General features: G+C 38.2%; 1 protein-coding gene across 1 annotated transcript in view; it reads right to left on the reverse strand.

Moving 5' to 3' along the window:
• Positions 1-1,481: 1,481 nt before the first annotated feature.
• The window catches only part of LOC123773954 (nuclear factor related to kappa-B-binding protein), a 47,543-nt gene continuing 25,517 nt past the window's right edge, over positions 1,482-23,507 (reverse strand). The window contains 15 exon segments of the mRNA XM_069318683.1: positions 1,482-2,358; positions 4,247-4,271; positions 4,273-4,467; positions 6,871-7,065; positions 10,048-10,305; positions 11,566-11,732; positions 12,380-12,434; positions 15,651-15,745; positions 18,855-18,885; positions 18,887-18,928; positions 18,930-18,998; positions 19,196-19,359; positions 19,742-19,913; positions 21,621-21,788; positions 22,995-23,123. Coding sequence (XP_069174784.1) covers positions 2,249-2,358; positions 4,247-4,271; positions 4,273-4,467; positions 6,871-7,065; positions 10,048-10,305; positions 11,566-11,732; positions 12,380-12,434; positions 15,651-15,745; positions 18,855-18,885; positions 18,887-18,928; positions 18,930-18,998; positions 19,196-19,359; positions 19,742-19,913; positions 21,621-21,788; positions 22,995-23,123 — 1,875 coding nt within the window. The 3' untranslated portion in view covers positions 1,482-2,248.

Raw genomic sequence — 23,507 nt, forward strand, 5'->3', positions numbered from 1 at the left:
GCCGGGCGTACATCTGTTGACCCCAAAACCTCTTTCTCTTAACACTACTGTATATAAATAACCCGGACGCGTCAACAATTCAACTCTTTCTAAAAATATCAGACCTTTTCCATTTTTGTTCATTTCATCGATGTCTTTATTTTCAAACGAAATATCTCCTTGCGTAGTAGCGATGTAGAGCCCACTTAGGCTGGGCTTGTAACATGAATACATACTTTAGTACCAGTAGGCCTACTGCAGTGTTTCCACTTGTTATGAGCCAGTACTCTTAATGCAGTCTTCTTATGGGTGTTATTGCCTCATATGAGCCATTAGGTCTATGTTTCTTCCTTGTATGAGTCAGCAGGCCTACTTCAGTGATTCTTCTTCAGTGATTAAGCTAACCAAAGCCTAGGAATTATAAAGCGTACTTTCGATTAAGGAAAAGGTGGTGGTGATTCAACTTTATAAATATCTGGTGCACTTTGATTGTCTCGATGAAACAACCAAGGAGCAATGGTTTCTATCTCAACAAGCCACAATGCAGGACTGAAAATGGGAGATACCTTTTCATCCACAGTGTTATACACCCATTGAACTGCCTACCCACCAAAGCTGTAAATGCCAAAACTTTTTTTTTCCAGCTGTATTTTAAAATTTATCAGGGCAAATGGGGGACCATTGACAAGCTGCTAGCTTCCTGTCCTTGTCAAGGCCTCTAGAATTTTAATGGTCTTCTGGGAAATTCAGGTAAATAAAGAGGTAAGTTTCACTCCCCCATAATCACAGATAGGCAAGCACAGGGGAAAGGGGGTCCTGATAGCCGAGTAGACAGTGCTCTGAACTCGTAATCCTAGAGTCTGGAATCGATCCCCGGTGATGGCAGAACAAAATGGGCAGTTTCTTTCACCCTGATGCTCCTGTTACTTAGCAGTAAATAGGTACCTGGGAGTTACAGTTGTTACGGGCTGCTTCCTGGGGGATGTGTGGGGAAAAAAAATTAGTAGTTAGTAACAGCAATTGACAGTTGAGAGGCGGGCTGAAAGAGCAGAGCTCAATCCCCGCAAGCACAACTAGATGAACACAGTATTTCTACCTCATATAAACCAGTTTAGGCCTACTGTAGTGTTTCTGCCTTGCATGAATCAGCAGGCCTACTCGAGTGATCATGCCTCCCCCGAGTTAGTAATTATCATAAGACGGAGCCTGAAGCTCCCTCACATCCAGCTGGAACTAGCCCAATTATATCTCAAAATTTTATTGTTACAGTATACAAATTTTCAGTTTTCCTGATATTCAAAAGTACCAACTGATCCTGATAATTGGGACTGCACTGTAACTTAATTCAGAGATCAATATGCACGAGTTTTGCTTTGTGGGGTTCACATGAACATAACCCCCCCTTGGAAATTGAAAGGCTGCTGGCATAAGAGTACTGTAGTAGGGGAATACAACTGCAAGGTCTCTCTCTGATGAGGTGCAGTTGAAGATAAACAAATATATATTTTACAGCAATATATTTATAATATCAATCTCATATACATGAACCTCAAGACATGTATGTAACATTCATTCACTCATGTAAAATATTGAATGGTTTTCAAATATTCACAAAATATGTCAATATGACTATCACAGAATATCTTGACATTTCCCTATAGTAAATAATTAAATGGTGGTCTGCAATGATTTTTATAATAAAGCAAAATTCATAGCTAAATATTCAGTATTGGTTTTCAACAAAAGTTTTATAGAATAAAATTAGGTTAAACTGTTTGAATAAAATACCGATATCTTATTATCGCATTTTGTGTGCAGCATACCAATGATATAATTATCATAATATCCTAAAAACCAATCTTCCATTTTTGAAACACCGATGGCATTATTAGCAGACATAACCATTATATTCCTACAATGGACAGCTTTCATTTTAAACTTGAAATATTACGCCTTTGACTAAATGATACACAATACCTCTTGATATGTAGTAAAAAGAGAATTTCCAAAAGATAAATAAGATAAAAATTAAAATACTGTGTAAATTAGGAGTGATGGAAGACATAATTGAATAAATTTATTTCCATTTAGAAAACACTATACAACAGCACAATTAACTGAATAATCTTTACATTGTGAAATAAATTAAATTGTTGAGATGTGTAGCTTTAGGAATTATTATATCAACAAAGAGAATAGGTCAACTGTAATTAATTAATTAATCACCGATATAATTTTTTATCAGTATGTTTGTACAACTTTTCCCTCCCTAAGATTTAGAAGAATCGTGTCCAGAAGGCAAAGTATTAGTTATAGAAGAGGTTGGAACTGCCCCTCTCATAGAAGCAGGGGATACTATCCGTGCCAACACTGGTTTTCCTGCAAGATGAAGAGAAAATGACAAAGTTAATACTTGAACAAATATCTCTTTATGGTGAACATTTTGGAACAAAACTACAGTATTTTTGTACATATCACACTCCTTTGCTCTTCTCCTTCTCCTATCCCCCCCAAGCATGAATGCACCTACACTTACTCGCAGTTTTTCAATGTCTTCTACAGCAGTAATTTTCATATTGATTTGTGTGACATCTGCAAATATGACATGAAGACAAGGCTTGTTTTTTTGTCTATATCTAATATAAAAATAAAGAAAAGCAGTTGTGCAAAAATTGTGCCCCGATGTATAGAGCTTTTCACTGTGCTTAGATTTAATTTTATTTTATTGACTGTTACTCAGTGTATTCTATTTGACAGAAAATTGAATATCCAATGCCCTTTTATAACTATTATTCCTACTGATCTTATTTTATGGGCTACCAACTCCATGGTCACATTTATCAAATGCCATTGCAAAGTCCAGGTACACCACATCTGAAGCAATGGAGTGAGAGTTAATAGAAAACCAAGGAAACAGAAGGAAAAACTGAAGTTTGAAAGCCTAGCCAGACAGTGTGAAAGACGTGGAAAACTTGGGGAAGCTGTCAGGAATAACTCAGAGATGGCTACGCATAAATAAAGTAATCTGACCATATAAAGACTGGCTTCACCTCTTAACTAATATGACTGTAACTTGGAAATTAAAGTTTATTCATACGGAAAGTACGGTATTAATAAGCCCATCAAATGAGTTACAAGGGTCAGGCTTCAGACGAGCTGATGTAGGATAACAGCTCTTAGATTGCAGTTTCATTATGAACATTAGTACCATTCTAATGAACTCTACTGTTGATTATATAAAAAAAATGGAGCATACTTAAATGCAAGAAACCTTAAAAGCAACAAAAATTGTATGACCAACTACAGGTGGTCATACATATCTAAACAGAGTTGGAATGATTAGTGATCATAATTTACAATTTGCATGGGCTAGGAAAGAAGAAAACAAAATGAAAAAGGAATGGATGAAAAAATGAAATCTCCCGAGTGAAATGGATGCAACAGGTACATCCGAAACTGAATATTTATGCAGGCTGGGTAACTATGAAGGTTACAAATGTCCAGGGAAAATCATATTATGGATAAAATACCATGCATAATTATCCAAATAGGAAAAATGAAATGAAAATAATCTGAACACTTTTGTGATTCAACACATTGTCTAGGAATACAGCAGACAAACTTGTGATGAAGACTCTGTTCAGAAAGTTAAAATAGGTACAAAAATCATTTTTATTACAAGTATATGACAAGGAACAAAGAAGAAGACAAAGATAAGCAAGGCAGTGAGAGGGTACACATGTACTGACAACATTGTACAGAAACACAAAGATGAGAGTGAAATTCGTTTTAAAGTTTCTCAACATCAGAGACAAGCATTTGTAGACAAGGCAACAACTTGATCCCAAATCACACAGTATGGTGCTTCCCTCAAGTCCCCTAACAACCTAGACAGCACGATGCCTTCCTTTGTTCCCAACCAACCTGGGCAGCATAGTGCATCTCTCAAACTCCACTGTTGACAATTGCAGGCGGAATTACAAACAACATGGGAGTTATACGAAAGGGAGCGGGAAGAAAGAGAAGAAAAAGAAAGATAAAAAGCAAGAGGTACCATTCATCACACACACACTCATTTGTCTCTGTTTAGTACAGATATATACCATAAACCTTCTGTTTTCTCAGCAAGTTGTTAACATACAATATACTGTTTACAGCTGTATTATACAAGATAATTCCATGAACATCATAGCCAATGACTACTGTACTCAGTTTTATACTAACACAATAGTGGAAGACTAACTGATTACAATGCAAATGTACAAACCTCTTTGTTGTTGTGTGACTTGTGACTGCAGGAATAACTTTCAAAGTATGAAAGGCCTGAAGGCCTTTCAAGTTTAGCTGAGAACCCTGAAGCGCCGATGCTGGAAGAACAATTTGCTGTCCCCCCGCCCCGCTTGCTACGACAACTGCTCCTTGACTTGCTGTTTGTGCTCCCTGTGTGCCTTGAATTCCACCTTTTATACTGCCGCTGGTCAACATCACCTGTATTGCAATGAAAGAGAGAACATAAGCAAACTACAGCTGGCTTACTGGTCTCTACTAGGCAGGTCCTCTTTATATCTAACCCTTATTACTCAAGCAGCTGTCCAAACATTATAAAAAATATCTACAGGATTATGCTAATTGGCAGTTTACTATATCCATTTAGAACTACTGACAAAGCAAATCTTGCCTACAACTTTTCTCATAATAATAAGTAAATAAATAATTTATATATATTATATATATATTTATATATATATATATATATATATATATATATATATATATATATATATATATATATATATATATATATATATATAATATAATATAATATAATATAATATAATATAATATAATATATAATATAATATCATATAACATAACATATTGAGGTCCCCTCAAGGTCGACCTACTAATCTTTCCCCAGGGTGCAACCCCCACAATAGTTGACCAACTCCTGGGTACCTACTTATGGCAAGGTGAACAGAGGCATTAGGTGAAAAGAAACATACCCAACCATTTCCATTACTGAGACCCTATGAAATATAAATCTGTTTAGCTTGAATTCATTATTCTAAGTTCTGACATGATTCTATATTTTCAGTATCCATCACTGGGTAGAGCTAAATCCTAAAATAAAGACAAATAAATAAAATAGATAAATAGAGGAGGTGAAGGTATAAATGCCCAATCTAACAGATTCCTTGTTATTAGGCCCAGTGTTATTCATTTATCCATGAAGTTGTCTTTCTCAAATTCATGATGTTCATCAGTTGTGGCTCTTTCCACTTTGTTGACATGTCCTTGGCAGAGGTTTAGGGGCTCATGGATTTTTGGCACTCTCCCCATTTGCTTGTGGTACAGTTCTTGGTTGGTTATCTTGAGGTTATCTTGAGATGATTTCGGGGCTTTTTTTTGGTGTCCCCGCGGCCTAGTCCTCGACCAGGCCTCCACCCCCAGGATGCAGCCCGTGACAGCTGACTAACACCCAGGTACCTCGTTTACTGCTAGGTAACAGGGGCATAGGGCGAAAGAAACTCTGCCCTTTGTTTCTCGCCGGCGCCTGGGATTGACCCCAGGACCACAGGATCACAAGTCCAGCGTGCTGTCCGCTCAGCCGACCGGCTCCAACCGCTCGGCTGGTGTTCCTCGCCAATGTTGGATTTGTATGGTGTTGGATCACATAACCCAGCACCGTTTTCCTTTACTTGCTGCAGTTCCCATTCTGCTGGATACCTGCTGCTGTTCCCATTCTGCTGGATACCTGCTGCTGTTCCCATTCTGCTGGATACCTGCTGCTGTTCCCATTCTGCTGGATACCTGCTGCTGTTCCCATTCTGCTGGATACCTGCTGCTGTTCCCATTCTGCTGGATACCTGCTAGATAAGCAGGTATTCTCCACTGATAAGTAATATTTTTCTTTGTTCTCCATGACAAGAAAGCTCAGGAAGCCACCAAGGGAATCCCTCCCAGAAATCAGGCATTGAATGTAATGAAAAGCTTCTTTCTGGTGGCTCCAAATTCCTGCACTTCCCTTTTTCCAAGGTTCTTTGGGGTTACCTGGTTGATACCTGGTTGATGGGGTTCTGGGAGTTCTTCTACTGCCCGGCCCGAGGCCAGGCTTGACTTGTGAGTTTGGTCCACTAGGCTGTTGCTTGGAGCGGCCCGCAGGCCCACATACCCACCACAGCCCGGTTGGTCCGGCACTCCTTGGAGGAATAAATCTAGTTTCCTCTTGAAAATGTCCACGGTTGTTCCGGCAATATTTCTTAATATTCAATCAATTTTGAATAAATTGTCAATTTGTCGGGGTCAATTTTGGAAGGCACATGTCTAAGGAGAGTAGCTGACTGGAGCTCCTAGTTGCCAGAGCTGCAATCTGGTGGTAAAGGAGTAACTAATAGCACTTGGGAGCAAGCTTTAAGCGTGTACATAGTTTGTGTCATGGTTACCAATGTTTTTCCCGTGAAGCTGCTTATTTTGGGATGCTCTATCCGGTTCTTTTCATCTTGGTTGAGAATGATGTAGTATCCCCTGACTTGTTTACTTGTACTGAGAGGGCTAGATTCTGGTTCTGGTCCTCAGTAGGTACTAATAACTCACAAGGGCCCGGTGGGGTACTTTAGGCTTGGCACCAATTAGATGGGTAGCTCGGAAAGCCAGTGAAAGACCCAACAGAAAGAGGCATTTCATTACATTCAGTAATGGATATTTAAATTCACTATTTAGAAATAAATCTGTCAAGTAAGGGATTAAGAGCATACATACCAATATATCAAATCATCTAAATTATTAGAGTATTTAAATTAGAACAAACAAGATACATATAGTTTCAATTGTTTTTCGTAAGTACAATTACAACATTTATGCTTCACTTTCCATGCCACAAATGCTACATACCTGCTGCAGCTGCCCTTGTTGTGCAAAAGGCTTAGATGTCAGCAGCACCTGCTTCCCTCCAATAGTTATTAGGTTGCCAGTAGTAGTAGTCCCACCTGTAACTACCGTCCCTCCCCCAGCCCCACCCCCGGCAGGCTGGACAAGCCGAATTCCTCCACCAGATAGTACTGAAGGCTTTCCACTCATATTTAGGCCCTGAAAAACCTTAAAATTAAAAACAAGTACTGTACTGTAACTAAAAACTATTTAATGTCAACTCATTATGTACCAGCAGGTTACAACAGTAAGACTACAGATTAGCTTTTCTTTCAGGTCAACTCTCAAATATGCAGTCCAAACATGTGATGTACATACTGTATACAGATGCCTATCAAACTCTCAATTAACATTTTAATGTATGAGGATTTATGTTGTGATGCATTTCACTCAGTGCTTTAATTAGCGCAGAGGATGGTCCCCCACAAGAAAATATTTTGATTCGTGGAATAGCTTATCACTATACTGTATTGACAGAGATTATGAAACTGGTTTTCATTTTGGAAATTATAAGTTTGACTTTGGATTAATGTTATTAATTAATCACAAATGTTATTCTGAGAACAGATGTGACCAAATTGCCTTATATGTAAATCAAATTTTTATCCATAAGTGAAGAAGTAAGCTTTTAAGTTTTATCCATAAGTGAAAAATAAAAAAATAAAAATTAGGGAACCTATATCTTTAAAACCCCATTTGTTGTTTACATGTCTAGCAAGAGACAATTGAGACATTGACTGGAGATAAGGAAATAATAACCAGGGGAGGAAGAGAACTACAAGCACACCACAAATGCCTACATCCAGGAACAAATTTCCAAGGTAGCTCAGGAGGAGAACGGTTGAGAGGTGGGACCAAAGAGCCAGAGCTCAACCCCTGCAAACACAACTAGGTGAGTACAACTAGGAGAATCACAACAGCTCGAAACATAAAACTGACATCAGAGAAGAAAACTTTAGGTGACTAGACTCTGAAAGTTCCCAAAGAGCTGTGTAATGCAGGCAGAAGGCTAGGGGCTAAACAAAGATCACTTCCCTCACCAACAGACTGAGGAAGTGCCTGGACATGACCTGTTTCAAAACACAAGCACAGAGGACAAAATAAGTGGTAAACACATTGTAAACAAGCACAGAGGTAATTCTGAGCAACCAGCTATTGAAATTTCCCAAAGTGCTGTATAATGCAAGCAACCTGGGAATGCCAAGCAAAAACCAGTGATAATGCTATATCACTTTAGTCCATTAAATACACAATGGGCTTTTTGTAAAAGAAAAACAAACGCACACAAACACATACGCACGTATGTGTCCATTACTGTAACATAAGCCAACTGCACAACATAGCAATGTTTGAATTACCAAGTTGTACATGCAAAGGCTTCACAGTTTATGTAAAGTTCTTTTCTGTTTACATTTCTGGCTGGGTTGAATACATTTCATTGTCTCCCTAGCACCAGTATAGCCCAACAAGAATGGTTTGAAAAGTTCCCCCACCACAGTGGCGTAGAATGTCAACATGCCTTGACTGTGGCAGAATCTAACCAGAGGCGAGTAGGAACTTTGCTTGGCAGCAACTGAATTGGATAGCACAGTAACAGTTTACATCCCAGAGACCTCCTAAAGCCTGTCTTTCCATCTTTCAATCAACTATAACACACCTTAACACCATTATATAAAGTTTCCAGTAAAAAATATTATACAATAATAACAGCACCAGTATTTGTTTGTTTGTTTTTGCAAATAAGATACAATGTATAAATTTACAGCAAATGTACTGGTATACAGATTATGAGATTAGGTGGAATATATTTACACATAGTTCCTAAATACATGCAGCATCATGGGGGGAAGTCTTCCTAATGCCAACATTTTTGTCATACATGGACAATATGCACATCAGTTGCAGGAATATACAGTTCAACAAAATATTTGGCTAATACTTATTACTAGCAGTTTCATATTATTTCATTTGTATTGCTGGTGATAATAAATGTAAATAAAACAAAAAAGTATAGTACATATGTACTGTACATGTACAGTACATATGCTTAAAACATGTACTGTACATGTACAGTACATATGCACAAAAGTAATACATAGTACATATGCTTAAAAATTAACAGATTTTTATTGTTCTAAAGGAACTAAAGGTACTGTTCTTTGCAACTGTTAATTACAACTAGCAAAAATAATAGCAGCAACATATTACAGTAGTTATGTACTGCATTATTAAAGCAAAAAAAAAATTGGTTATGTTGATCAGTCCAGCAACTAGGAGGCCTGGTCGACGACCGGGACGCAGGGATGCTAAGCCCCGGAAGCACCTCAAGGTAACCTCAAGGTAGGACTGGATTTAGACATGGTGAAGCCCAAAGCTATGGGAAGCTATAGGCCCTATTTGGCAATTGTTAATAGAGAATATGTCCGTGTAACAAATGAGCCCAGCAAGTGTGGAGTTGGAAGAAGGGTTGCTATATTAAATCTTTAAAAATATGCCTTCAATTAATCTGTTTCAAGACATTAATAGAAAAAAACCATTGAAAATACATTCCCAGTGAGTCAAATGACAAAGTATTTTATTACAGTATGTTTAATTATGGGAATTTGAGAGGCACTAAGCTGTAGTTTGTTTAGCTTATGCCTAAATCTGGCCCCTGATTATAGGGTGTACATTTTTTGTTTTTTCCAAGAGATATTCCTGCATGTGCCCTAAGCCTCTGGCTGGCCCGGTTGTACAATAGTTAACAAAGAGCCATGATACAAGTGTGTAACTCAAAATCTTCATAAATTACAAGATGAGTCATGGTCAGAGAAAATATTTGCGAGACTTATAAAAAATGAAGAACTAGATTGTGCAGTAACTCGTGTACCAGTGCCTACAAATCTCGTCTTGTACAATTAAATTTTGATAAGAAAACTGTAGCTGCAAATTCACAATGACTTAATTTTTCACAGATTGAAGAATGACTGCAATTTATGAAAATTAGTACATTATGTGATTTAATCCAACTGTGTCTGCAAATTTAAATACGTACTTACTCTACATCAAGGGTATAGAGAAAACTAACAATAGTATTTTCATGGCTAATTAAAGCTATCCAATATACACACTGTACTACAGAAAAAATAATAAGTTACATACCTGCACAATAGTTTTTTGCTGTTGGCCTACAGAGAAAAATCTTGCTTGTGAGGTGGTTAGAGCACTGGGTGTTGAGGCAACAGGACCAGTGATGACCTGAGTGGTAGTACTGGTAATAGAGGGAGATGTGGTGGTGCTGCTGGCAGCGGAGGAGGCAACTGTCCCGTGGCTCGTCTGCACAACATGACTGCCGGGCTGCAACGTCTGGATGGTCTGAACAACTTGACCTTTGTTTCCAGACCCATCTAATTTTCCAGCCTGAGGTGCACCATGGGTAGATCCATGTCAGTGCTTTCACTTACATTGACCCAATGTATTTTTACTACAAAATTCTACACACACACAAAATTTATTGATGATTTAGCAACAGTGCGCCGAGCCAACATACATACTTCGAGGATTGAGAGCAAATATAGAATTAAAAATTACACAAGTACAAATGGAAAGGTTTCATTTTCAATAACTAGGGAATTTATACCTATATATTATGCTATTTGAACAGCGAGTTGGAGTGATAGTCTCACTGTAGAAATGTTGGCTGCTTCACAGACATGAACAACAAACTTGTGTTGTGCACTCAACATTAAATAATTTATATCAGATCTACTGTACTTTGGTTATGAATAAACCTTCACTTCTAAGCAAATAGTAAAATAAAAAAAAGAAACGGTGGCCTCACAGTATGCAGACTAAGAGGGACTAATACAATATAACCAATAGCTGGCTAAGCAAACTGATTTTTTAACTTGTCAAATAACCCCATTTGGTAGCACCTGCCCTACACTACTTCATCACACAGTTATCATTTAGGTTGAGACATCTATATTCTTGGAGGAGCCATTTTCTACTATGCCAGCATTCAGGAGACTTAATATCTGACTTCACAGCTGCTTGGGGAAAATTAAAAACTAAAAAATCCAGCAAGACTTTTTTTCTATAAATCAAGCAGTTGGTGAGCATTAGTTGCAAGGTCAGGTTTGCATGAAGGATGATCAGTAGCCATAGAAACTTTGCAACAGTTCAAGTTTGGCATAAAGCATGGGCTCTTGTACCATTGTGACACATAACTAAGCCTTTGGTGAGAAGTCTGTTTTTGCCCTTTAAACAAATTATGTTGACAGACACCATTTTGGTACAGACACTGCAGCAGAATCAACGTTCCGATGTAGTCCTGAACACAAAACTAAACTTTATCAAAGCTTACATAAAACAGCCGTTTCCACACAATGACCCAAATGTCTCAACTTGGGTAATGTGTGTGTGTGTGTGTGTGTGGAGAAATGGTGTAGGATTGCTTCCAACACAGCAAAGAGCAAATAATAAACTTCAGCAAATTGCTTTACAAATTGTAAATCTTGCACAACTGTTTCAATAACCCACATTTAATACATTGGCTATCCTTATCAACAATGATCTTCCATTTAATAAACATATTGTGAATCCCCCATATTATTTTAAAACAAATCATAAGTACTTTCTAAATACATAAACAATTAAATTGTAACTCACAAGTTGTACCTGTGAACCAGTGGCCAAGACAAGCCTTTGACCACCTGAACCCAGGGGAACGTGGGAGCCTTGTGGGGACACTAGTGTTAGTCTCTGCACGCCCCCAGCACCGCCTGAAAGCTGGATCACATTTCCACCTGCCAATTTGTTGCCTGCCATCGTTGTTATTACACCACCTGTATGAAAATTATTTATATTTTTTTAACATACAGTACTACAATATAAACAATGATTCAGAATATATCAATCTTATAACCTTATGGTTGTACAAAATGATGCAGCAAACTCCTCTAATATTGTACAAGCCACACAAGTGTTTATATAATATACCTGTATTATGCTATCAGGTCATCACAAGAAGGATGTAGAACCTCATTAAACTGAACCCAAGAAATATACAGCTCCGTATTTATCTGTGCATTGCTTTTGCACAAAACAAACTTATATTACATAACTTGAAACAACCTAGCAGAGGTCAGGCACATCAAGGTTAGGATTATTTGCCTGCAGCAATGATTGTTTGCATTTTTTGTATGAAGATTTCTTTCTTTTTTTTCACACACATTTTATCTAGCCTTTCTGGTGGGTTAACTTGGCTTGGGGTAGCTCTCTGATCGCAAGCCTTCCCGAGCCCTATAAAGTCCAGATTTTGGTCCTAGCTCCTGGTAGGCCAGCATGGGTCTGAGGCTAGATAAGTGCAAGAGCTCTGGGAAGTTACCGAGTGGGTCTCCCAGAACGAAAGAAATAATTTAATTAAAAATTAAATCATTCAGTTGTCAAAATGGAAATTACTATACAATACTTGAAAGGTCCATACACTCACCTTGCAGCTGTGTAGTCTTGTCAGCCTGGCTAAGAAGACTCTCCACCGTTGCAATCTGTTGGCCAGGAAAAAAAACTGTAATGACTTGCTTTCCGGTCATATTACCAGTCATGATCACATTACCTGTGATAGCTTGCCTTACTAGAAGGAGCCAGATTGTAATTAGTACAGAATTATTTGTGACTGCTTCTATTTCTGATAGATGCTCATTTGTATAATTGAATGCATAAAACCTTAAAATTTAATGCCCATAGAAAAGTTCAAAGCAGCATTCAAGGAATAGTGTAAAAGCTAAAAGAAAATGACAGAGTAAGTGATTTTAAAATAAGGCTTCCAAGAATGTGATGCGCTGCACTTAGAAACTCAATTAAAAGGGTGTGAAGATAGTGAAAACCCGATTCAAAGGCTTCATCTCATGTAGGAAATTAAGTATGATCAGGGAATGAATTAGCAGAAAAAACTTTTGCTGAATTATCCCACACCATCTCACAAAAGAGCACATGTAATCTCATACATTCCAATCTTCAGCCACTTGGTTGCTTTTCCTTAACAATACCCTGCTTCCACAGAAACATTGTTAACTTGGTTAAGAGTTGGCGTGTGACCTTTTCATACTCAATACAGCAGTGGCCCTTATCTAGCATCAATGACAGGCCATGACTGGAGAATGGGAGAGACTGAAAGAAACTTAAATCATCCCAGAATGACTGCCAGAACATACAAAATTATTAGCAGGTGGGATATAAAGTGTTAGACTTTATTTTCCAATAGTCACTTTTATGTAAGCACCTTCAAGTAATATTTTACTAATTGTACTTGAAATCAAAGAGTACCAAGTATAGCTCAACTACTACAGACTGTCAACTATTTGCCTAGAAGATAGTCACTACCCACACCAATTGGCAGCACAATCTAAATGGAAGGTGGGTGGCAATCCTAACTATTTTTGCAGGATTCCTCGTTTGTGGAACTCGTCGGTCAGTGAAGGATCACACCCAAGTGACAATTGTTTCATCTTGAGACATTATGTCTCTTATGTTGTGGGCTAATGCCTCCATAAATGCTTCATATTTATGTGTGTATTTACTGTCATTGTTTGTCTGTCAAACTTTTTCCAAATTGTCATGGGAAGAGTTCTCTTCTTTATCGATTCAGAAGATCAGTACCTTGAGCTATACTCCTCAAGTTCACTTTGCTCTCAAAAGCACCTTGTAATCTGATCTTATTTCTAGGAATTTGTGCTGTGTAAATACGTTTCAGGTGCATTCTGTAATGACATCACTTTGCATTAGCCAGTAGGCTTCGCTTATCAGTGTTCTGCAATTTTTTATTTTTGTTTATCCTTGTTTGTTTTTATTCAGGTACAGGCATATTCCCACTTTTTGTCAGTAGCTCACAGGGTTTGGTTAGGTTATACTGAGAACATAAGTCTTACAACCAGGTAAGTTCCTAAGAGTTTGCTTATGGGTGGTTTTCCTAAGACTTTCCTATGTTATTATCAAGCTTGCTCTCTACAATGTTGCAGGCATGGAGTATCCACTTGACATCGAGTCAGATTCTGCTTTGAGCATCATCGTTGGTTCTGAATTTTTTTTTTTACTGATAGCCATTCCTGTGTGTCAGGTTAAGGCAGAAGTCCTGCTCGAGTTGCTGTCCCATCAAACTGCTTATAACACTGTTTGTTGGCAAAAGGCTTGTGATTTGAAGTGATGTATCAGTGCCAACAGTTGCAATTCTCAGACAGTCTTGGGTTCTGAGAGGCTGTACCCTCACCAAGATGCTTCCGTAGCCAATGCTGAAGTAGTGTGCTAGTTGGTCACAGTTTTTGGTGTGTTGGAAGCGAAGGATTTATGGTCTTCCTCTCTGGAAGGTGTTTTTGATAGGCAGGAGCCTATTTTTGAGCCATATATTTCCCCTTCATCTGAGTGGGACTTGATATTTGGAAAAACACCAGCTCCGCCTTGCTGTGTTATTCAAATTGTGATGTAAACCTGTTTCCATGCATCAACCACTACCACCTATCACAGCCAAAAGGTTAATATCCAACACTGGCATATCCATGGGTGATTGAGGATAAATGATCTAATGTTTAACCATTTCCAAATTTGTATTCTAGCTACACAGACATTAATGATAATAGCAACAAGGTGAAAATGAGGAGAATGTTAAGGTTAGAGAAAAGTTTATGAGATTTCTAAATCAAATACTGTACACAGGAAATACAATCTTTCTGAATAGTTTTAACTAGAAAAGTGACCACAAGACTTATGTTCCCCAATAATTTATTATCCTGACCTCCTTTTCAGAGCTTGATTTTTGTTGACTCACCTACTTCTTGCCAACATATCATGAGGTAATACAGCATATGTTATTGTACCCTCAATGTGATACAAGAAAAGCTGAGGTGTTGAATGTTGCCATTCACAAACCAGATATACTAATTTCAACCCATCATCCGAATTGACAGAACGGTTTAATACTAAGTGTAATTAGTTCATTTCCTGACTGTTAGGAATAGTACATAATTACACTTACTTGTGCCGTTACATTTATCTCCCCATTTATTCTCTTGGTTTTCTGTCAAGACACTTATAATTTTAGGATGAATTTTTCAAATTCAATTTCTTATACACAAGTTATAAATATTAGGAATTTCTTTTTCAGTTTTATTAAACAAGAGAGATTTTATACAAAATTTGAAAATATCCTGAGTTACTTTACAATTTATTGTAATATTTCAGTTTTGTTTTACTAGTTTTATAAAACTGTAATATTCATTATAGCTATAGGTTAAGTACTAATTGTAATTTAGAAACAATAAAACGCTTGTCTTCAAACACTAAGGTTAGGTTAGGTCGTGGTTTTCTATTCAGCTTTTCAGGTAAACTCAAATATTCACAATATATTTGACAGTACAGTTTAATACTAAGTGAAAATAAGTACAATTCCTGACTGCTAGGAATAGCTTCATAATTACACTTGCTTGTGCTGTTACATTTACCTCCCCATTTTTGGAGGACGGGCCGACTCATTTGGACATTGAGAGAATATTCTCAGTGCCCACATGAGAAGAATAAAAATCTAAAGGTTTTGTTATTATAGGTCAATCCTCTCACCCAATAGGTAATTTTTAATGGAATCCATCAAGGCATTAAAAATAAGACCTGTATTTAAAAATTAAAGCACCGTTATTATGTCAAAAGACTGGATATTCTGAGAGAATTTGACATCAAGCAGAAAGGACAGGCAAGAAAAAGTCAATGGCTCTTACCTTTCCTCCTTGCATCAACACTTTCCCATCAACCATTAATGTCTGTAACTTGGTAATGGAGTTCATCATCGAAGCTGAATTTGACCCACCCTTTCCTGGAAATAGAAGACCTATATGTAGGTGTAAAAAGAAATACAACAGATCAAATTCCTAAAAATACTTAATCCTAACATTAAATGGAAGACAAACGCATGGCAAAGTTTTTGTGGTTGTTTAGGGATGAACGAGCAGCTCACAGGAGTCGCCTACTGTATGGATGTATTCATAGACATCGCCTACTGTATGGATGCATCCATTGGCGTCGCCTACTGTATGGATGCATCCATAGGCGTCACCAACTGTGCAACTGCACCCACAGAAGAAACCTACTGTACCCACAGGATTCACCTACTCATGCATACAGATATGGCAAAAGCCAGGCCAAGATCCCAAGAAACAGAATGGATTATCCACAAGGCAGGATAAAGCGGAGATTCCACAACTGCAACTTAAAGGACAAAGTCAATCCACAGTCCAAAGAAGAGGGGTCAAGTAAGGAAGTGAAGGTCCAATCCCTCGGGAAGAGCCCAAAGAGAATCAACTGGGCCAAATACCGATGGAGAATGGGGAATAACTGCCACTCAAGCTTAAAAAAAGAACAGCAAAGGTATCCAGAGACCAAGGAGGGTTGAAGGGATATCCAATATCTCACATTGGGCCATTCCCTAGCTCTGGAAGCCCAAGACCCCAGGGCAGTGCCAAGTTCCATGCCTGATGACCTGATCAGACAGGAAGGCACCTCCACATTCCAAAAGGATCTAAGCCAAATACACCCCACAGACACACAGAAGGCTATGGATCCCTGGTGGGAAGTAACAGCTCAACTTTCCCACTGTTGACAGGGTGGGGACAATCCTCAGAGAAAGACGAGCTGCACTCACAGCATATTGCAGCCCAGAATCATAAAATCCCACCAAAAAATAGAATTCACTAAATGTTCCAACTCTATATCCCTAAAAACTTAAAAAGGGTCAACTTTGGAGCAACAACTAAAGCACCAAGCTTCAAACAACAAAAATGGTTAAATGAATCTGAAGAGCCTGCTACCTGTTAAGCCTTGTCATTGCAAAAATAAAGTATATAAAATAAATAGATAGAGGCTCTAGCTAAATGAGACTCAGCGAACTCAAACAGGACATCCTGGCAATAGGGACACTTGCTGAAAGAAAGCAACAATAAATGCAGCCCTTAAGGAAAAATCTGCTATGAAGGGCTTATATGTAAACACTTCAAACACTTGCATCAGTAACCAATAAACTACAGAATGCCCTTCTCCCTCCCCAACCCCAGAGCCTTGCAAAGGAGTCAAATATCTTTACACCATTCAGGGTGAGGCACCCATTCACAGGAGACTGGCATCTATGGGACAAACACTCAAACCCACTAGGGAAGTAACCCTGTCAAAGAAGGGAAATCATCAGCAAGCACCTAGGGAAGGGCTGCCCTAAGCATGTGCATCTTGAGATCAACAGTTTCCAAAGTTGACACAAGTGAGGCATGTAAACATACACAAGTGATGCAAATACTAAAAGAAAGGCACGATACACAAGCAAATGGCCCCCCCCCCCCACAGGGTAGAGTCCATACGACGGCCAACGCTTGACTAAAAAATTCAGGATCCAAAGAGTTTGTGACTCTTGGAATAGTCAGATAATGTCCAACATCATGTGAAGAACTCATGATTGTTAACAGGGGGAGCTGGTAGCTCTTGTGGTGCTACCACTGATGGTGGCGAGCTGTTGCTAGGGGTGTATAACCTAACTACTCATTTGCTGTGTTGTTTACCTTCTGTGAACCTTGCAGTTGTGTTTTGCTTCACTTCCTTCCTGGGGGGTTTGATTCTTTGGTGAGAGTGATCATGAATCTCTTACTTCCTGCAACTCTGAGGGGACCAGGTTTTGGTCTCTGGAAGGCTTTTGAGGACTAGTAAGGGCTCATGTGACTTATAGGTGTGGCACTATCTCAGTGTGGTTAGCTCCAGGAAGCCACCATTTGGCCTCCACCAGAAAAGCTGCTATTGGAAACCCAATAACCTTGAACTATGAAACCTAACCTAGAGTATACTATACATGCAGAATTTACTATGCCATGGAGTTTTTTGAGCACTCTGAAAGACAGGCATCACAGCAAGAAGATAACCCATTTACTATGGCTGATAATATCTCAGACCAAATAAGCGAGAAGCTATGATGAACGGAGTCAAGACTCTGTTACGTTTACTAACACTAGGAGACTATGCAGCACACACAATGTGTTAGATCACAAACCTAAAGACACTGCCAGAATCTTGGAACCCAAGTGGGCCAATCATCCAATGCCTTTCAGCAGCAGTAGTCTGATGAGCCTGGAGCCTTGTGGTTCTGGGAACAAGGTTCAACCAAGAAAGGAGAGTTTTGAAGTCGAAATTCATCACTCCAACACAAAAATTTCATGAGGCCCTGAAGCCCACATGGATTGGGACTTATCTATATGTATAGTGGAGATATTTACACAAACCAATCCCACTATTTAATCGTAAATACAATACAAAATATAATAATTACACAGTGTTGTAATACTGTACCAGGAGTTATTTATAACACAATTTTGAATCATATAACAAGTAAAGAAGTTTTGATTACTATTTTACCAATGATAATATGCTGAAATGTTTTCACTCATTCTCTGGACCAAACAAACATATCTACCATATCACAGCCTAAATACTGTAAAGTGAAAAATGGCAGACTGTTTATTAATGTGAGATTAAAAAAGAACATGTTTAACCGTGTAGGTGTGGAAGGATGCCAGAAATTCTCTCATCGCCTGCCTTTGCAGACATCTTCTAGCACTAAGTAATCAGGATAACCGTGATTACACTATACTATAATGTGCATGATAGACAATTACAAATGGATGAATAATTTATTGTATTGCAATATCCTAATTATAATTATCTGAATTAAATATAATTATAATTATATTATAATATAATTAAATTTTAATTAATTAATTATAATAAATAATTATAATTATCTAAAAACCATCATTTTCTCCAGTCCAATACCTACCCCACCCCATGGGAGTAGTATACAGAGAAATACTGTAATAATCAGAAATAAATAATGTATGATGATAAAAAACATATACAGTAGGTCTCTCCACGACATGTCTTATATAATATACCTGCAATCTGTTGAGGAGCTGCATGAAGCAAGCTTGATGCCACCCAAGGAAAACAAGTTAGATTTCTGGGCAGCAGGCAGCACTCATGTTGACCACTGTTGCTGTATTGGACAGCTTGCCTGCCGCAATACCACCCGCTGTCACCTATAACAACATATGTTAAGCCTTTGTTCTCCTATGGGTAGAGAGATATTACAGACATTTCCTAATACAAAATTTTGGGTTTAAAATTACAGTACTATACTAAAATGTAAACCAATATTAAATAGATTTGGCCTTCAATAAACTTTCATGGAAGAATTTTTTTATGGAAATTTGTTGAGAATGAGTAAAGAACATACTTGTGAGGTGAGAAGCGTTTGTGTAGCATGTTGCTGGTTAGCTGGTGTGGTGCTGGCCGAGGAGATGGGTCTTGCTTGTGACACAGACGGTGCTGGCAGCCTTGCTGCTTCTCTCGTTGTCAACGTCACTACTGGAGCTCGTGTCTTGCCCTGACCTATATTCCCTATAGTAGATGCAACAAAAATACAATTAAGGCATTTACTAACATACCTGGCAAAGTGCCACTTTGGCCAAAGTCATGTTCTGTACCAATATATTTCTCCAACCCTTTATTGTGTCAGTGTATAGTACCCAACAGAGAATGCAAACACTCTTAGCGTGACCCTGAAATATTTAACGTTCTCTGTCAAGTATTATGTCCCAACAATAATAGAGTTGGATATATACACTGATACACCTAACTCAACACTGCCACGATGGAGTTTGGCCACTTGCACTGTTAGGAAATGCCTCAATTACACTGTACACTGATTATACGACTGTGTTCACTTAAAGTGAAAATTTTCATATAAATGTACAGACAAAAATAGAGTAAAATTTTGTACCTGAGGGTAAACTTGTGATTTGTTGAGTGCTCAAAACAGACTCTGGTCCTATTGTTGGTCCAGAAACAGCAGTCTGTAGAACAGACTGCTGTAAATTCACTCCCTTAATAGCAGTACTGCCAGGCTTCCCAAGTGGTTGAGTAGGTACTCTGTTAATTGTCTGGTTCCCAACCTGTTCAAAAATGAAACAATAATTGGAAAAATATATTTCTGGTATCGTAAAATTTAAATTTATAAGGGGTGCTTAAAAAAAGTAAAAGACCTACAGTTTTTAAAACAATGTATCAAACTTATTTTGTATTTGTTGGCAGTGTTGTAGCAACACCCCAGTACCTCACACAGTTCAAATAGTGTACAGTGTGTCCTCACTTGAACGAACAATATGGGGGCGAGGCCGATTCATTCCACCACAGAATTCATTCTACCTGTCAGCCCCAGGCTGTCTCACCCCTCCATGTGAAAAGAACAGAAGTCCTACATCCACTATAAAAAAAAATAACAGAAAATCTATTTGTTATGTATTTATAATTTTGAACATGGCACTGGGTGAGTACACATGATAGAACCACCATTAGTGAACAATTCCATATCAAAATCATAACTATGTAGCTATTGTTGGAAGCCACAAATATGATGTTATCTTGAGGTTATCTTGAGATGATTTTGGGGCTTTAGTGTCCCCGCAGCCCGGTCCTCGACCAGGCCTCCACCCCCAGGAAGCAGCCCGTGACAGCTGACTAACACCCAGGTACCTATTTTACTGCTAGGTAACAGGGGCATAGGATAAAAGAAACTCTGCCCATTGTTTCTCACCGGCGCCTGGGATCGAACCCGGGACCACAGGATCACAAGTCCAGCGTGCTGTCCGCTCGGCCGACCGGCTCCCAGTAATGTAATGGCCTGGATTTCCATAAGCCAACTGTATCAGTCTTGGTACAGTATAATTATTATTAACAAATCCATTTATTATGAATTCTTCATTTTCATTATGGCATTTGATAGAGCAATCGCTTGCAAACAATTTGGGATAAATAATGTTATATGTAACCAGGCCAGGTTAGGTCAGGCCAGGCATACACTGCTAGTTTGAGTGTGTATGTGCCCACCCATCCCTAGGCTCGTGGCAGGCTTCAGTATCAGGGAAGATTATTTTATATCAACAATTACATACTAAGATACATCTAGCAAATAAGAAAATTAAATAAATAAGTTGATTAATGTGAATAAAGAATACACAAAGTATTATACATATAAGTACAATTTATACTCATTATTAATGAGTACAAATGTTGACTGCAGAGAGGCTAGCTGCCTCCCCAACCCCTCTAGTGGTTTCACAATGCCCATATCTCAAGAAGCACATCACTACTAGAAAACATACAAAGACATGCTCCTAAACTGCTTCTGGAATTGAAAAACAAGAGCAACAAGGAGAGGTTAGTGGTGTTACATATACCAAAGCTAGAAGATAGAAGAAAAAGAGGCAATATGATCACCAGATACAAAATAATAAGAAATTGACAAAGAATGTTTGAAAATGGCAACTTCAAGAACAAGAGGCCATACTATAGGTTCAAACTAAGGAAACAAAGCTGTCAAAAAACAAAAAACGGGTAATTGTTTCGTTAATTGCATACCACCTATATGTCATCTTGAAAAGTTGGGTGAAGTTAGGCCAAAGTGTCTGTCCAACCTTGGATGGACAGACTTATTTCTTTATAGATATATACTGTAGTAGATTGTATTAGCATAAACAACACTAAGACCTATACTGCACTATACAGTACTGTACTTTCAATTGCAAGGTTGTCCCTAGAAATGCCAAAACACGCGAGCCATCAATAAGCAAATCGGAGTCAGAAATACATGTGAATCTTACCTTGGTAATGGAAGAAGTTGGTACTTTTCCCAGAGCCTGAGGTGTGACTTTGGTGATTGTTTGGGCTCCAGGAGGAAGAGCCACTTTGATTGTCTGGACACCACCAGCAGTAGATACCTGAATTGTCTGTACACTGCTGGTTCCAACAGCCCCTCTCACTCCACCCACCTAAAAATTGAAAAAGTAAATAAAATATTACTTAAATTTAAAGGAAACTTAGAGAGATGTTGGATCATCGGGATGATGAAGTCCCTTAAGCCACCACAAGCTCAAAAAGAATAACAAACTTGTGCACTTTACTCATTACAGAAACACACAAGCAGTAAAAATGCAATCCTCTGCTTCTATACTGAAAAACACAGGACAAATAAAAAATGTATGAAACTACTGGCTAACTAAAATTATTAAAAATTCAAAGCAGGTAGTATGAAATATTCAGTAAAACTGTTCCAAAATTAAAGGCACAGCATGTGAGAATATTACTTCAGAAAAATAAAAATAAAAATATATAACTATTTTTGTCAAAAATCAAAACAATGCACAGTACTTATGTATTTTATTAAATAGTATGTACTGCAAGTAAAGCTGAGGAAAATCTATGGGAATATTAAAATCCCAGCATCAAGAAATGTGACGAACTAGGTGTACAGAGTACATTGAAAGTCACATAGGTGCAATTGATAATAATGCACAACTGTCAATATAACTGATATGACTAGTGTGAAGGTAGCCTAACCACTTGGGCTGGACGGTAGAGTGACGGTCTCGCTCCTATGCAGGTCGGCGTTCAATTCCCCGACCGTCCAAGTGGTTGGGCATCATTCCTTCCTCCCCCGTCCAATCCCAAATCCTTATCCTGACCCTTTCCCAGTGCTATATAGTCGTAATGGCTTGGTGCTTTCTCCTGATAATTACTTACTTACTAGTGTGAAGGAAGTACACGACATAATACAGTACTGCACTGGTCAATGTTTGTATACCATTAGATGCACCAGTGCTAACAACCAAAACGTGCAAAGCAGCAGGTATGGATGAGCACTGAGCAGACCCTTGTCAATGTAGCAAAGAAAAAGGAATAAAATAGGTCATGTATAGTGAGAATTGTGTGTAGTCAAGATTCATGTGTAGTGAAAATTGCTTGAAGAACGTGTGTTGAAGATCAGGTATACTGAATATCATGTGCAGTGAGGTATTCCTTCTGGGGATATCTAATAATAATCATGTGAAAATCACAATGTACAATATTCCTATTAAGGATATCTAATTGCTGAGCATCAACTCATTTAAATGAAACAGTCCATTAAAAAATAATACAAATATTGTTAACAATTCTTAGGACATATTGTTAACTGAACGCAGTACAAATCTACTTACTCTGACGGAAGTTACTGCCTTCCCAACAGTAGCAGAGCTTAACTGGTCTAACTTCACTGGACTGTCTGGTTTTACTTTGGTTAAAGCTGTCACTTCTTCTGATTTAAGTTTTACTTGAGTTCCTTCAACCTGAAATTAAATTAGAAGCAAAATATGTATCATTTATCAACTGAAAACTTCTTTTCCTTAAGCATTATAAGGTAGCAGACAATTAATTTTGTATAGTCTATAGACAGCAGTAACCATGTCAAAAACTCATGCTTATTCTCTAGTGACGGAATCCTCCTATTTGGATATTAGGCACTGCACACCACAATTACCTACATTTTCCTTCCCTGCAAAATATACTTTCAGTATTGCTGTCCACCCTCCTCTTCTGTAGGGCACTTCATTAATTACTACTTGGATATTATTTTTACCGAGTAAGGTGAAAAGAATATCAGGTCTTCCTTTCTCTCACACAAAACATCAGTAGTAACTAAAATCCCTTGCAACATCCTTTTTTAACGGCTC

This window comes from Procambarus clarkii, chromosome 91 (genome assembly GCF_040958095.1).
Source record: "Procambarus clarkii isolate CNS0578487 chromosome 91, FALCON_Pclarkii_2.0, whole genome shotgun sequence".
Lineage (NCBI taxonomy): Eukaryota > Metazoa > Arthropoda > Malacostraca > Decapoda > Cambaridae > Procambarus > Procambarus clarkii.